The 15973-nt window shown below is 41.9% G+C and overlaps 1 protein-coding gene across 1 annotated transcript in view; it reads left to right on the plus strand.

Annotated features, from left to right (window-relative positions):
• Nucleotides 1-6351: 6351 nt before the first annotated feature.
• Nucleotides 6352-15973, plus strand: part of LOC126455622 (turripeptide Lol9.1-like) — a 34376-nt gene continuing 24754 nt past the window's right edge. The window contains exon 1 of the mRNA XM_050091386.1: nucleotides 6352-6389. Coding sequence (XP_049947343.1) covers nucleotides 6382-6389 — 8 coding nt within the window. The 5' untranslated portion in view covers nucleotides 6352-6381. The remainder of the gene's footprint in view (nucleotides 6390-15973) is intronic.

The raw sequence follows: 15973 nt of genomic DNA on the forward strand, positions 1-15973 counted from the left end.
AAGACCGCTCGGCTCCCTCGCGGGGCTATCATTAAGTTTAACCATTGCCTTGTTTCTCGAGGGATATTAACGAAGATTCAAAACCTATTTCAAAATGCATAAACCTCAGCTAAAGTATAATTCATATTCATTCTCACTTGCTATGCTGAGGAGCCAAAGAAACTGGGACACCTGCCTAATATCGTGTAGAACACCGCGAGCATGCAGAAGTGTCACAACATGACGTGGCATGGACTCGACTAATGTCTGAAGTAGTGCTGGAGGAAATTGACACAATGAATCCTGGAGACCTGTCCATAAATCCGTAGGGGTACGAGGGTGTGGAGATCTCTTCTAAACACCGCGTTGCAAGGCATCCCAGATATGCTCAATAATGTTCATGTCTGAGGAGTTAGGTGATCAGCGGAAGTGTTTAAACTCAAAATAGTGTTCCTGGAGCCACTCTGTAGCAATTCTGGACAGTGGGGTGTCTCATTGTTCTTCTGGCATTGCCCAAGTTAGTGGGAATGCAGAATGGACTTCAGTGGATGCAGGTGATCACACACGACGCTTACGTACGTGTCACCTGTCAAAATCGTATCTAGACGTATGAGCGGTACCAATCACTCCACCTGTACACGCTCCATATCATTACAGAGCCTCCACCATATTGAACAGTCCCCTGCTAACATGAAGGGTAAATGGATTCATAATGTTGTCTCCATACCCGTACTCGTCCATCCGCTCCATATAATTTGAAACGAGACTCGTCCGACCAGGCAATATGCTTCCAATCATCAACAGTCCAATGTCGGTGTTGACGGGCCCAGGCGAGACGTACAGTTTTGTCTCGTGCAGTCGTCAAGGGTAGACGTGTGGGCCTCCGGCTCCGAAAGCCCAGGTCGATGATGTTTCGTTGAATGGTTCAGACGCTGGCAATTGTTGATGACGCAGCATTCAAATCTGCAGCAATCTGCGGAAGGGTTGCACTTCTGTTACATTTAACGAGACTCTCCAGTCATCGTCGGTCCCGTTCTTGCAGGATCTTTTTCCGGCCGCAGCGATGTCGGAGATTTGATGTTTAACCGGATTCCTGATATTCACCGTATACTCGTGAGATGGGCGTAAGAGGAAAACATCGGAGATGCTGTGTCCTATCGCTCGTGCACCGACTATAACACCAAGTTCAAACTCAAATCATGATAACCTGCCATTGTAGCAGCAGTAACCGATCTGACAACTGCGCCAGACCCTTGTCTTAACAGCAGTTGAGTCGCATAGTGCTCAGAGCCATTTGAACCTTGTCTTACATAGGCATTGCTGACCGCAGCGCCGTATTCTGCCTGTTTACGTATCTCTGTATTTGAATAGGCACGCCTATACGAATTTCATTGGCGCTTTAGTGTATAACATAAACGTGATACAATAACACACCGTTCAATAAACCGTCAGTCGGAAAGTCTCAGCGGAACAAGGGTCACCTCTGTAGATGTCCAGCGCAGCTCTGAACGAAACTTCACGCAAAAGTTTCGTGGAACACGACCACACAACCCAGGAGACTTACCAGCAGAAAAGTTATCTGGTGGTGAAAGCCTTCGTTGTATGCCTTTTCCCTATGCTTTTGGAAGCTAGCAACCTTCCTCTTGTGTTTATTAGTCGACATCTCTCCACCGAAATCCATATTTCTGAACATATCATCAGCCTTACTCCAGTCACAACACAGGAATTCATTATTAATACATAAATGAACTGGAACAGATTGCTGCTAGTTGTCGGCAGTAATCGTCGAATCCGATGGATCCGATCTCGTAAAACTGCTGGTTCCACACGGCTGTAAATACGAGAGAGCGTGCGGAGAGCGAAACAGCCTCCTCACCTCCCGACGTATCGGAAGCGTCGAGGTATATCGGCAGTATGTCAAGTAAGTGAGCGTACACCGTAGCTGAGCTTTCTTCTTTTACCGTTCCTCCAGTTGCCGAACCAGAGATGGCATGTTCCCCTCTACGGAATAACTTTATACCAGTAAAGCCCAGATTCTTCAGCCTGTAATAGGACAAAGAAACAGATAGATTACTGACAGAGAATTACTTGACAAGTAGCGGTAGTTCTAAAATAATGAGAAACTTGCAACGTTATAGCTTTAGAAACAAATGACAGATTAATTAGAAAAAGCTCCGTCAATCACAACCGCAAGAGGCGGTATAAGTATACATTTCAAACTGGGTGGCTAAAGTTAAATGTTCCATAGGAAGACACGACTAATGTTATCAAACAGATGTTTATAAGGGGCAGTGAAATGAAAACGAGACAGATGGAAAAAAACTACGGAAACTGGTTATTATTTCAAAAATAAATGCCATAACTATAAATACAGGTATCCCAGTTGAGGCAAGACGATCAGTGCCTTCATAGGAAACTATGATTGTACCCAGACGTGCACGTCTTCGTTCGAAGGAAATCGGCGGCTACGAATGTCTTTCTACATGGCTCCAAAAACATGGGAATCGCGTGGGTAGTGAACAGAACTGTATGGAGGATGTGGGCTTTCCACAGAAAGTTCTGCAGCGGGCCTGTATGTTGCGAAGGTTGTTTCGATTGCGTTGCAGAAGCTACGCTGTGAAGTCTCTACACATCCTTCATACGACAGCGATATCTATGCCATTTCCACATTTTTGGAGCCCGAAGAAAAATACTGGTAGGCGTCGATTTCTTCGCACAAAGAGGTGAACGCCTGTGTACAACCATGTCTCCCTAGACAACCGCAGCCATTTTTCCATGAAGACGTTGACCGTTTTGTGCCACAGTGGCATCAATTCATTAATCGTTATGGTGATTACTTTTGAAATAATAAACACTTTGTTTACTATTTCCCATCTGTCTCGTTTTCATTTGACTGCTATTTCTTTTACTCCCGTGAAACTTTATTTGTCAATCGAGGAGAACTTAATTGAGATATTACAAAAACATTGTTCAAGACAAATTTGATTGGGGTTGTTTACCAAAAATATGTTGTACTTTTCCTGGCAATATTGTATTATTTAGATATTTGGCTTATTGGATGGACAATGGCTAGGCACCTACAAATAAAATTTTTCTGATGTGGATGACTGTGTTTTACCAGGCGTAAAAATACATTTAATGTTCACAATATCAGTAAATATGATCGAGGGCGTGCAGAAAACTAATCCTTGAGAATTTTTTAATTGTGTTCTCAATGTGTGTTGCGGTATTACATGTCATGCATGTTGCTCGGTCGGCTTTTCCGCTTCGCTGAAGCAATATGCAGCGCTCTGCCAGAACGGATTTCAGAATTGTTGTATGTAACATGGCGGTGTGTAACGTAACTATGTCGGTGCGTGAGAAACAGCGTGTTGTAATCTAGTTTCTAAGCGAAGAAAACGTGTATCCATTTGATATCCATATAAAAATGAAAGCTGTGTACGGTTATGATTGTATCGACATCAGCAATGTGCAACGTTGGGTCGTTCGTGCTCATACTGAAGAAAACGGTGGTGCTAACCTCAACGTTTAAGACAGGCTCGGAGTGGACGTCCGCATACAGCAACGGACTATACTCATCGAAATCAGGTTGATGAACTCATCAGAGAAAATCGTCATATAACATACACAGCTCTCAGATAAGTGTAGCATATCACGAGAGGGTCCACAGGCCATCATCGCATAACTGCGGTACAGAGAATTGTGTGCTCAGTATGTGCCCCGAAAATATGTCTTGATACGAAAGAGAGGAGAATGGACATCTGTTAACAATTTCTTGTGCTTTTTCAGCGTGAGAGTGATGGATTCTTTAACAACATTGCGACACGTGATGAAAGCTAGGTTCACCATTTTGACCCCAAAAACAAGAGAGCTTCTGTGGAGTTCCGACACAAACAATGACCGACGCCAAAAAAGTCCAATGCTTTGCCATCAGTAAGCAAAGTCAATCTCACAATGTTTTGGGATCTTCAAGGTGTGGTGCATTTGGAATTCATGCCTAAAGGCACCACCACAACTCTGCGAGGTGCTGCGAGACTCTCAGAAAACTGAAAGCACAAATTCAAAGAACTCGTCCGCACATTGAGCACCCTCTCTTTCAGCATAAAAATGTCAGGCAACACACGAGCGCTGAGACATCTGCAACAACCCGATGCCTTGGGTTCACTGTTGTCGATCGTTCCCCATACAGCCCCGACTTGACCCCATTCGATTTTCATCTGTTTCCAAAACTTAAAGAACGTCTTCGAGACTTCGCTTTTGATACTGTTAGAGCGGTGCAGTCATAGATGAGGAGGTGGCTCCGTCAACGAAGTGAAACAACCTACGGTGACAGTATAAAGAAACTGGCCCCTCGTTGGGAGAAATGTGTTCCTCACCAGGGTGACTATGTTGAGAAATAAACACGTAGACATGAGTAATAAAGATGTAGGAAGTCAATAAAATTTGTTTCATTTAAATATCTTTAATAGTTTCAAGAAAAAAAATTGGGAAGCGTTACTTTTCAGCACGCCCTCGTATGAATAACCTCCCGAATTAATAAAACGACTTACTAAATAATTGTATTCAGCGAACATTTTCGTTAATTCATTATGTCTGACTATTATTATTGCAGATTGAACTTATAGACTTACAAATCTATTCCTAGACTTCTTTTTGTCAGCACGAGAGCTTCACAGATACACAGATTAATTCATTAAGTCGGACTATTAGAAAATTACCGAGATTCGCTGAAATTAAATCAGATATCTCATTGTTGCAGATTGGATTTACACACTTGCAAATCTATTTCACGTTCGCTTTCTCGGCAGTTGATCTCTTCAGATTATTTTTACCTTCTCTTTGTTGGGTTTAGGATAACGGCCTTGCCGCAGTGGACACACCGGTTCCCGTCAGATCACCGAAGTTAAGCACTGTTGGGCGTGGCCGGCACTAGGATGGGTAACCGTCCTGGCCGCCGTGTGGTGCTGCCATTTTTCGGGGTGCACTCAGCCTCGTGTTGTCAACTGAGGAGCTACTCGACCAAACAGTAGCGGCTCTGGTCACAGAAAACCATCATAACGACGAGGAGAGCGGTGTGCTGACCACCTGCCCCTCCTATCCGCATCCTCAGCTGAGGATGACACGGCGGTCGGATGGTCCCGGTGGGCCACTTGTGGCCTGAAGACGGAGTGATTTTTTTTGTTTTTTGTTGGCTTTAATCCTGTTTTCGTGGGTCACATTTGACGAACACTCATTTCGTGTGTAGCGTGATACCATTCCTGTTGCTAAATTGAGGCGAAAGTCGTGTACACTCTATGCTTGAACTGCTTAACTTCTGTTCTGTGCGTTTTCGTTCGTTTGTAGTGTTTGTTTACAGTGTTTGTTTACAGGTGTTTGTATTATTTATTTACAGGGTTTTAGAGATGAAGTGAGACTTACATTTACCTCTACGTACGAACTCCACAAGCTGTTGTACAGTACATGGCGGATGGTGTTTTGTACCAATGTCGGCAATTCACGTAGTATTCCTTTCGTGCGTGGACTGGGGAAAGTTAATGTCTTTATGTGCTCCGTAGTCTCTAGTCTGTAATCTTTTTCTCCAAATTACAACGATAGATGCATAGAAAAATTGTGGCTGTAGAATCGAGCTACAGACATCTAGTCCTCTAGACCTTCCCAACAAGATTTCGTTAGAAGAAGGTCGCTTTTATCCCAGCGATTGCCATTTAAGTTTCACAAGCATTTCTATTATACTTAGGTATTCGCTGCACCGACCTGTCACGATTTTAGTAGGGAATTTCCAAATTCCTTAGCATCAGCTGCCAGATTTACTAGATACGGAAGCCAAACACTGGACCAGTACTCTAGAATATTCGCATTAGAGAATTATGTATGATCTTGTTAGACGGTACACTTCATAGAATATTCTCGACCAGCCCATCATTTACGTAGAAGAATCTGGGAAAAAGCCTAACAACTAAGACTGATCGCCTCACCAGACCAACGGACATTAATCTGGCTCTCTGATTTCGTTTCGAGTGTGACTCACGTCAGTCTCGCAATATGTATGAGGAGGTAACTGATTTTAGCTTCTCATCGGTGAATAGTAAAGTCACACGCACTACGTAAGCATGAATCATGACAGAAGTTTTCATACATTCCACGAACTACCTGTCTACTGCATAATGATGGTGACACTGCGTGACACTGTCGAGATTAGCCAGCCAATCAGTGAACGACACGTCGTTTGATCGCTACGCCATGACTTATCGCCGGGCGCCTATCTGATAACACACACACACACACACACACACACACACACACACACACACCGCTGCCGTCTGCTGGTACTTAAATGAGCGCACAGGTCGCAGAACTTCATATCTTCGTTCACCGAACGACTGCTGAAAGGGCAGAATCAATATGGACAGGTGAGTGTAGCCTCTCGCTCTCTCTTTTCTCCCTCTTTCTTTCCCTCTCACTCTGTGTTTGTATGTATGTATGTGTGTGTGTGTGTGTGTGTGTGTGTGTGTGTGTGTGTGTTTTTGTCCTCTTCTCCTCCATTTTAACCAGTCGCACTTGTCAATAGCGCTCCCACATACCTTGCTGAAATTCTCTCTGTGTTAGTTTAAGCAGCTAAACGTAAATAACGTGTCCTCGAAAATGGAAGCCGCTCTTCAGTCAGCCAGCCCTTAAGAGTGCGCAACATATACGATCGGACTTGGTCACGTGATGTCCAGTAGCCGCTATTTCTTTAAAAAGCTAACAATGCAGCCCCACTCGTGCCTGACATTAAGCTGATGTGATGTTTATGTTTGCTAACTTATTTCCTCTTCAACAATTGTGCAGTTATACGTCACCCGTTCTGAGTCATGGATGTCTAATTAAAATTATACGAGGGCTGGAACTTCAGTAGTGGCAACTATTTATTTACAGCACGTACCAAATAGATACGCGTTTCAAAGTTTTACTGGCCTTCAAAGCATATTCATAGAATATTCTCGACCAGCCCATCATTTACGTAGAAGAATCTGGCCTTCAAAGCATATTCATAGAATATTCTCGACCAGCCCAGCAGCGCCAGTTGTGTTGACAGTTCGAGCGGCGCGGTCTATTGCCCGACGAATTTGTAGCAGTTCTGGTGCGAATGCCGTGAAGTGTTTCCTTCAGTTTAGAAATCGAGTTGAACTCATGAGGGCTTAAGTCAAGGGAGTGCAGTAGGTGGTATAGCACTTAGCAGCCCCATCAGTCAAACCAATCAGTAACAGCCTGCACTGTACGTGCTTGAGCATTGTCCTGCAAAATGATAGTCAGGTCCTGCAGAAAGCGTCATCACTTCAGTCTCTAAGCTGGTCGTAGGCTGTGTTCCAAAAATGAACAGGACGGAGACAGAAGTGATGACACTTGCTGCAGGACCTGATCATCATTTTGTAGGACAATGCTCAAGCACGTACAGTGCAAGCTGTTACTGATTTGTTTGTCTGATGGGGTTGCCAAGTGCTATAACACCTACTGCACAGCCTTGACTTACGCTCTCGTAAGTTCAACTAGATTTCTGAAATGAAGGAAACACTCACGGCATTCGCTTCAGGATTGCTGCAAATTCGTCGGGAAATATACCACGGTGCTCGAACTGTCTCAACACAACTGGCACTGTTAAGAGTATCCTACGACTTCCACATAGCTGGCAATGGGTACACAAAGCTGGTGACCACTTTGAAGGTCATTAAAACTTTGAAACACTTATCTGTTTTGTACGAGCTGTAAATGAATACCTGCCACTATTAAACTTCCAACTCTCGTAGCAAAATACCATGATTGCTACAAAATTGTATTATGATCTCTATATGGGTCTAGAACTACAGGTGATGAGTAAAAGCTGTAGATGTCTGCGCTGTTTGCCAACGTCTTTTTTTTTTATAAGAACATTACAGTAAGTTGCTGCCGTTATATGCTCGTTAAAACTGCGGTTGTCGTTAAAAGCAATCGTCCATGACAGAAACTGTGCAGATTCCGTCTCTTCTAAAACGAAGTTAATTTTAGTTAATTTGTTTTAAAATAGGAAACGAGGTTATGGTAGCGGCAAGAGAAGCAGACACACCTTAACAACTACTTCTATATGTTGACTGAAGCTGATAGATAGAAACAAAATATTACGAATCTTATCCAGTCAACGTCGTTGCACAATTTTATTTACCATCTTCGCTCAATATATAGCAACAGTAGTTACCGTATGTCTACATCACTTGCTGCTACCATAACCTCGTTTTCTATTTTAAAACAAATTAATTAATATTAATGTCGTTTTAGAAAAAAACAGTGATGTCTGTAAGAAAAGTATTCTGACACTTCACAATTTGTATGTATGTTTTCCGCAAGTTAAACATGTAATGTACATTACTGTACTGAACGTGACGTGTAATCTTCGAAAATTGTGCATGAATATTGTAAATGCGCCTGAAAGGTATCTCACCCGTAATCTTTCCGCTCATCACGTGAATAATTCATATACAAAACAATCCATAGTAACTCCTTTGTTATAATTTTTGTGTCATTAGCCCACGTCAAGTAACTATTTCACTTTCTCGATTGCTTTCATCGTAATGAAGAATAAATCTGTCAAATTACTTCTTTGATGATATGTATTCTAACATACAATGTATCAAATTTGTTTGGTGTACCGGTTAATAATTCCAAGAAAATAAATATGGTATTATCTGAAGGCTAATGATACTAAGGAATGAAAGCATAAACAGCAACGTCTTTTTCCTCGGTACAGAATCTACCCTTCATTGTTAGTGTTGGGTCATCGAGACCCGGATTAGACTGGCCATTAGTTTTTGTTAGGTTTACAACACTGTACCCGTGTTGATAATTTCGTTATTTTTCACTGTTATGAAATTTGATTGTTGAGGGCGGGTTGAAGTCCATTGTCTAAGAGTGATTCTGACGTGTTTTGGTCTGCCAGACCCGACGGAATCTAGCAGGTAAGTACTGTTAGGGTCTGCAGGTATCTTTTTTTATAACACAAATGCGATTTTAGCACACGTTCAGTACGCTGAATCAGCCTGCTCATTTCAGGAGAGGGCTAAAACTGATGAGACAGAAGACTATACATTGCTAAATCAGGCGAAAAGGTGTAGACTCAGACTTTGAACTGTATAGTAAACATGATACAGAAAGTGAAGAAAGTAAGGATGACTGTGATACAAAGCAGATATAATAAATATTTCTTTGGCAAGAACAATCATACCAAATGGATCAAAGACATTCCTTGTCCCCATTACAGGACTACATCACATAATCTTGTATCAGATATTCGAGGTGTGAAGGGAACTGCAAAGGATAAAAAGACAGATATAGAAATATGAGAGTTGTTTTTCACTGGTGAAATTATGGATGAAGTAGTGACATGTACTAAACTATGCATCAGGTGTGCTAATTCTAGATACTCTTCTTCTTAGTCCTTTATTCATGAGACAGATAAAGTTGAAATCGGAGCCTTTATTGGTGCCGGCCGGTATGACCGAGCGGTTCTAGGCGCTTCATTCCGGAACCGCGCCGCTGCTACGGTCGCAGGTTCGAATCCTGCCTCGGGCATGGATGTGTGATGTCCTTAGGTTAGTTAGGTTTAAGTAGTTCTAAGGTCTAGGGGACTGATGACCTCAGATGTTTAGTCTCATAGTGCTCAGAGCCATTTCAACCTTTATTGGTCTGATATATTTGAGTGGAATATGCAAGACTGGTACGGTGAATTTAGAAGCAGTCTGGGATTCAAGATAGTCTATTCTACAATGACTCTACCGAGATTTAGCTTTCTGGAACAGTGTCTAAGATTTAATGATAGTCAACTAGATCCGACAGACGGAAACAGGATAAATTGACTCCTATAAGAAATATGTTTCATTTGTTCACAAAAAAACTGCAAGGCGCACTTTTCTCTTGCATAGTATGTGACTGAAGATGAAATGCTTGTAATATTTCGAGGACGCTGTAGTTTTCGGATGTACATTCCTTCCAAATCTGGCAAATATGGAATGAAAGCTGATGCAAGAACAGCTTACACCACAAATGTGGAAGTTTATTTAGGAGATCAACCAGATGGATCTTATCAGCTGACAAAATTTGCGCCACCTATGATGTAGCAAGAACAATTAGAGATGATCTTTGGCCTTATTCTTTTGAGCATTGAATGTAGCATGCATCGTCATTTTCAGAGCAGACAACCAGTGAGAGACGAATAGAAAAGACTTTCTGAATTCTCTTGGGAAAACTCTAATCAAAGGCCAGTTACTGCAGAGGGCTAGCAGTAAGCATATCAACCAACCTCTCAAAAATTTGTGAACAGACTGATTGAACTCAAGCGACAGGAAGATGAAAGTGACAAGCTGAGTACAGTCCCTAAGCAAGGAAAGTGCTATGGTTGTAAAGATAGTAAAACTGAATATATTTGTTGCAAATTCTCTAAGTGTTTACGTCTAAAAAACATTCCAATTTGTAAAGGTTGCATGTAATAGCCCGATAAATTAAAAAGACATTTGGATACAACATGTTAAAACTAAATTGTGGAGACTCTCAGTTCACTACGTAAGTTTGCTTCAATGGTATTTATTTAAATCATCATGCCTGATTGTGAGTTTCTTAAATTTCATTGTTCTTCCTAATTCGCCATTACACAGTTCTTGGTAAACAATAAAATAGTGTTAATTCGATTTCTACATTGTTCGTGTAAATTCATCCCTTGTATTCATTTTCGATCTTGAACTTAAATCTAAGAATTTTTTCTAAATTCCTTAAGTAGCAAAACAAACAAAAATCTACTCAAATCCATAATTTTATATATACAACACAATTCTATTTCAAGCGTTTTTGTACTCTGAATCACTAAAAAATAGGAGAGAAAAGCAAATTGGGTCCAAGAGACCCATCATAGTAAAGGAGATGCAAGTGAACACAGTAGCAATGCAAGGTAAAATTCAAAATGACTGTTACACTCGTTAACAGAACCACTGATAATGAGTTGAGAAAATGACTTCTTATTTTTACGAGTTCTTTTTACAATTGTTGACTAAATAAACGGTTTTAAAACATTACACCATTAACAGTGCGATAAAATAATCCATCTTTTAAACAGTTTTGATTGTACGGTAGTTAACGCCTAGCTTAAGGAAAACGTCCACTTTTTCGGGAAATGATAGGCTCATAAAAATGTACAGAGCTAGTTACAAAATCAGTGTCATCTGTTTTTTACCCTTGTCCTTGGTCGCATACTGGAGGAGCAGGACTCAAAGAGATTAGATAGTAAGTAAGCAATTATATTCAAAGATGTAATGCTACTATAACCGAGCAGCCGAAAGCCAGTTAGTAAAAGTGAAAATTTGAACATGAAACAACAAAATGGAAGACTGCCTGTTTATATGATTGTGGAATACGGTCCCGAACAACTCAGAGAGTCGTCAACGTTTCAAACACGTTGTTTCCAATTCAGCCACTCAAACAAGTCGTGTCATCCTCTGAACCCCAAGTTTCTTCTAGTTCCACTCTTTTAGCACACAGTATTCCGAAATACGCTTTACTCACTTTACTTGCTTGTGTATCTTTCAGAAAGTAGTATTAGAAGCATTCTTCTAAGTTTCAGTGGAAATCGAAGCGCTCCAGTCACTTCTTCTCCGTAGCAGATCCTTTAAGTTGCGAGCGGACTGTCCTGAGCCTGTGTAAAGAATGGCGCGTCGATATTCGCCTAGCAGGTTTGCTGCACAACTACATTCAGAAAACATTTGCCCAGTAGCACTGTTGTGTTGGAGAAACCACAGATATAACTTTGAACACAGATCGATGTTTTTTTAAATACCTAGGAGATCACTCTCCATTTGTTTTTGTGCATCGCCATAACTTACGACTCCATCCGACAGATCGATCGCTCCAAACAACGTCAGTTGCCTTCACTTTATTAAGCACAATCTGATTACCGGGGACTGTCAGGTTATTTAATATCTCAGTCTACTAGAAGACAGGAAATGGACAGGCTAAAAAAATAAGTTTTACGTTAAGGTTTTTAAAAATATAAGAACATTACAGAAAGAATATAGTAAAACATTCACTAATTCAGTGTAATAGTAATTTACCATAAAATCTGATTATAGCAACATTTTAATTCCTCCCTCCAGAAGCTAGAATAAATAAATTCTTCAGTGGGAGAAATAAGATGATCTCAAATTCAATCTGTAGTACTGTTTTGTATATCAGTCCCTTCCAACTTCAACATTGAAGATGGAAATGTTACGTCAATGGGACTGACTCCAGTCAGTCTAGAATCTTTGAAAACTAAAATATAGGCACTCATTTACGTTGTTTACGCTTATTGTTACGTGTGATCCCCTCCCACTACACTATCACTCCTAAAGTGCTACAAATAGTTACCTGACAATATTGTTTCCCCAAATAGTATGTCATATGAGTACTAATAGTGGGTGAAATTGCTCTAAGTGTTCCAGACAATCCGCCCCTAACCATAGGCGTGCTAGGAGATTCTTACCCTACAGTAATATTTTCATTTAATAAGTGATAGGTGTAGCAAGTTTGGTTGAAACTGCAGTAGGTGTTCCAGAAACATAAAGGGCCCATTAATGCAATTACTCATGCAAAATTTTAGTCACTCCGTTAAAAGAGCACAGTGGTCGCTATACAGCGCTGTAGATGATGAATAACTGACTGGTGCCAGGCAGTCGTGTACCCTTCGCCGCCGACTTAAGTGATGTATAATGAGTTCAGATGAAAGGTACGAAACGTCGTAACAAACAGCCCGACTGAAATTTGCAAATGGCGCTCTTGGATAACGTAGTGACACATCTAGGGACCTCAGCAGCAAGGTAATGTTCGTCGTCTTTTTGGACGTCCGATGTCCGATGCTCATTGAAGTCCTCGAGCATGAATAAACTATGAACAATGGCATGTACTGTGAGATGCTCGGTAGCCTACGCAAGTGCACCAAGAGGAAACGATCTGGGCTCCTCATGGAGAGAGTGATTCTGCTCCGCAATAACGCGCTTCAAGACGTCTCCAAGGTCACACAAAATGTTACAGCATAGTTCAAGTGGGAGTAGTTTGAGCATCCACCCTGCAGCCCAGACATATCGCCCTGCGACTTCCATGTGTTTGGTCCGCCAAAAAAACATCTCTAGGGGAAGCACTTGAACTCGGAAAATGAAGACCACGGTAGGACACTGGCTCCTATCACAGCGACAGGAGCTCTACGAACACGGAACCCTTCAGCTCATGAAACAGTGGGATAATCCCGCTCAGGCCTCTGGTGATTACTGTTGAATAAAGACTTCAATTATACCCACAGTGATGTTTAGAAACCTTCGTTTTGAACATCCCTCATACGTGTGCTCGCCTTCACTGGACCAAACAGCACAGAAACAGAAGAGCAGCTGAATGGAGACGTATTGTGTAGTTCGACGAGCTGCGCATTTTTCCTCTTTCAAAATGACGCAAGGTGTCGAGTGCACCGACGGTCCAGTGAGGGTGTTGGCGAAGTCTTGGAGCTGTTTTCGTACCATGACTTGCGTCCACTTATTGAGGTTACAGTCAACATAAACTATAGTTGAGTAACTGTAATTTGATCCCTGATAGTTGTAGTAGGCTGGGTGCGGCAGTTTTACGGGCCTACTATCTCTACCAATAACATAACGCGATTTTGTAAACGTCTCTATGGCAACACCTCAGTGTTGCCGCAGCCCTGCAAACGGCTCCTGTTTTCACCTGCTACCGTTAGCGCTTCGCAGCTGAAAGCTGGCAAATGTGCTGCGAGATGTCAAGGACCTTCTTACGCCGTCTCTACTACAGAATGTTTGTTTCAACATTCTTGGTGACCAAGAGCTGCCTTTTCATCTACATCTTTGTGACGAGTAGGCCGTCGACATTCCCGTTTTCCAGGATGACGACAGCTATTACCAAGGCTAGAGGCAGTAGTATCAGAGCGATGTCTGCTGGAGGTGACTAAGATTTGCTCACAGTGCTTACATCTAGTTGTTCAGGGTGTTTCAAAGTCATTGCATCAAACGCCTTGGGATGACAGATCACGTCATGAGGAACAACTTTTGTTAGAGACAGTATATTGCCTGCTGCCTTCCAGCGACTCTAGACCATAAGGATCCGTGTTTGTAAGGTGAGAAATGTATTTTAGAAGCGAATCAGGAATTTTAAATTCGCTTCACCTACCTCCTTTCACGCAGAGCAGATGATGGACGAAAGGCACCTCACACCGTATGTGAGCGTCGCAGACTGCCTACAACCTGCGCCTCTCAAAGGCGTATGTGAAGTATGTTAGCGGCAAGAAACAATCAATGCCTTCTCTGCGCGATAGCAATGGAGATACTATCGAAGACAGTGCTTCCAAAGCAGAGTTACTGAACACAGCCTTCCGAAATGCCTTCACAAAAGAAGACGAGGTAAATATTCCAGAATTCGAATCAAAAACAGCTGCCAACATGAGTAACATAGAAGTAAATATCTTCGGAGTAGTGAAGCAACTTAAATCACTTAATAAAAGCAAGTCTTCTGGTCCAGACTGTACACCAGTTAGGTTCCTTTCAGAGTATGCTGATGCATTAGCTCCATACTTGACAATCATATACAACCGTTCGCTCGCCGAAACATCCGTACCGAAAGACCGGAAAGTTGCACAGGTCACACCAATATTCAAGAAAGGTAGTAGGAGTAATCCACTTAATTACACGCCCAAATCAGAAACGTCGATATGCAGCAGGATTCTGGAACATATATTGTGTTCGAACATTATGAATTACCTCGAAGTAAACTGTCTATTGACGCACAGTCAACGTGGGTTTAGAAAACACCGTTCTTGTGAAACACAACTAACTCTTTATTCGCATGAAGTGTTGAGCGCAATTGACAAGGGATTTCAGATCGATTCTGTATTTCTGGATTTCCAGAAGGCTTTTGACACTGTACCATACAAGCGGCTTATAGTGTAATTCCGTGGTTATGGAATATCATCTTAGTTATGTGACTGGATTTGTGACTTCCTGTTAGAGAGGTCACAGTTCATAGTAATTGACGAAAAGTCATCGAGTAAAACAGAAGTGATTTCAGGCGTTCCGCAAGGTAGTGTTATAGGCCCTTTGCTGTTCTTTATCTATATAAACGATTTGGGAGACAATCTGAGCAGCTGTCTTTGGCTGGTTGCAGGTGACGCTGTCGTTTATCGACTAATAAAGTCATCAGAAGATCAAAACAAACACCAAATGATTTAGAAAAGATATCTGAATGGTGCGAAAAGTGGCAATTGACCCTAAACAACGAAAAGTGTGAGGTCATCCACATGAGTGCTAAAAGGAATCCGTTAAACTTCGATTACACGATAAATCAGTCAAATCTAAAAACCGTAAATTCAACTAAATACCTAGTAATTACAGTTACGAACAACTTAAACTAGAAGGAACACATGCCGGCCGCTGTGACCGAGCGGTTCTAGGTGCTTCACTCCGGAACCGCACAGCTGCTACGGTCGCAGGTTCGAATCCTCACTCGGGTATGGCTGTGTGAGATGTCCTTAGGTTAGTTAGGTTTAAGTAGTTCTAAGTCTAGGGGACTGATGACCCCAGATGTTAATTCCTATAGTGCTTAGAGCCATATGAACCATTTGAAGGAACACACAGAAAATGTTGTAAGGAGGGCTAATCAAAGACTGCATTTTATTGGCAGGACACTTAGAAAATGCAACAGATCTACTAAGGAGACTGCCTAAACTACGCTTGTCTGTCCTCTTTTAGAATACTGGTGCGCAGTGTGGGATCCTTACCAGACAGGTCTGTCGGAGTACATCGAAAAAGTTCAAAGAAGGGCAGCACGTTTTCTATTATCGCGAATTATGGGAGAGAGTCTCATTGAAATGATACGTGATTTGGGATGACATCATTAAAAGAAAGGCGTTTTTAGTTGCGACGGAACTTCTCACGAAATTCCAATCACCAACTTTCTCCTCCGAAAG

Source organism: Schistocerca serialis, chromosome 2, assembly GCF_023864345.2.
Source record: "Schistocerca serialis cubense isolate TAMUIC-IGC-003099 chromosome 2, iqSchSeri2.2, whole genome shotgun sequence".
Lineage (NCBI taxonomy): Eukaryota > Metazoa > Arthropoda > Insecta > Orthoptera > Acrididae > Schistocerca > Schistocerca serialis.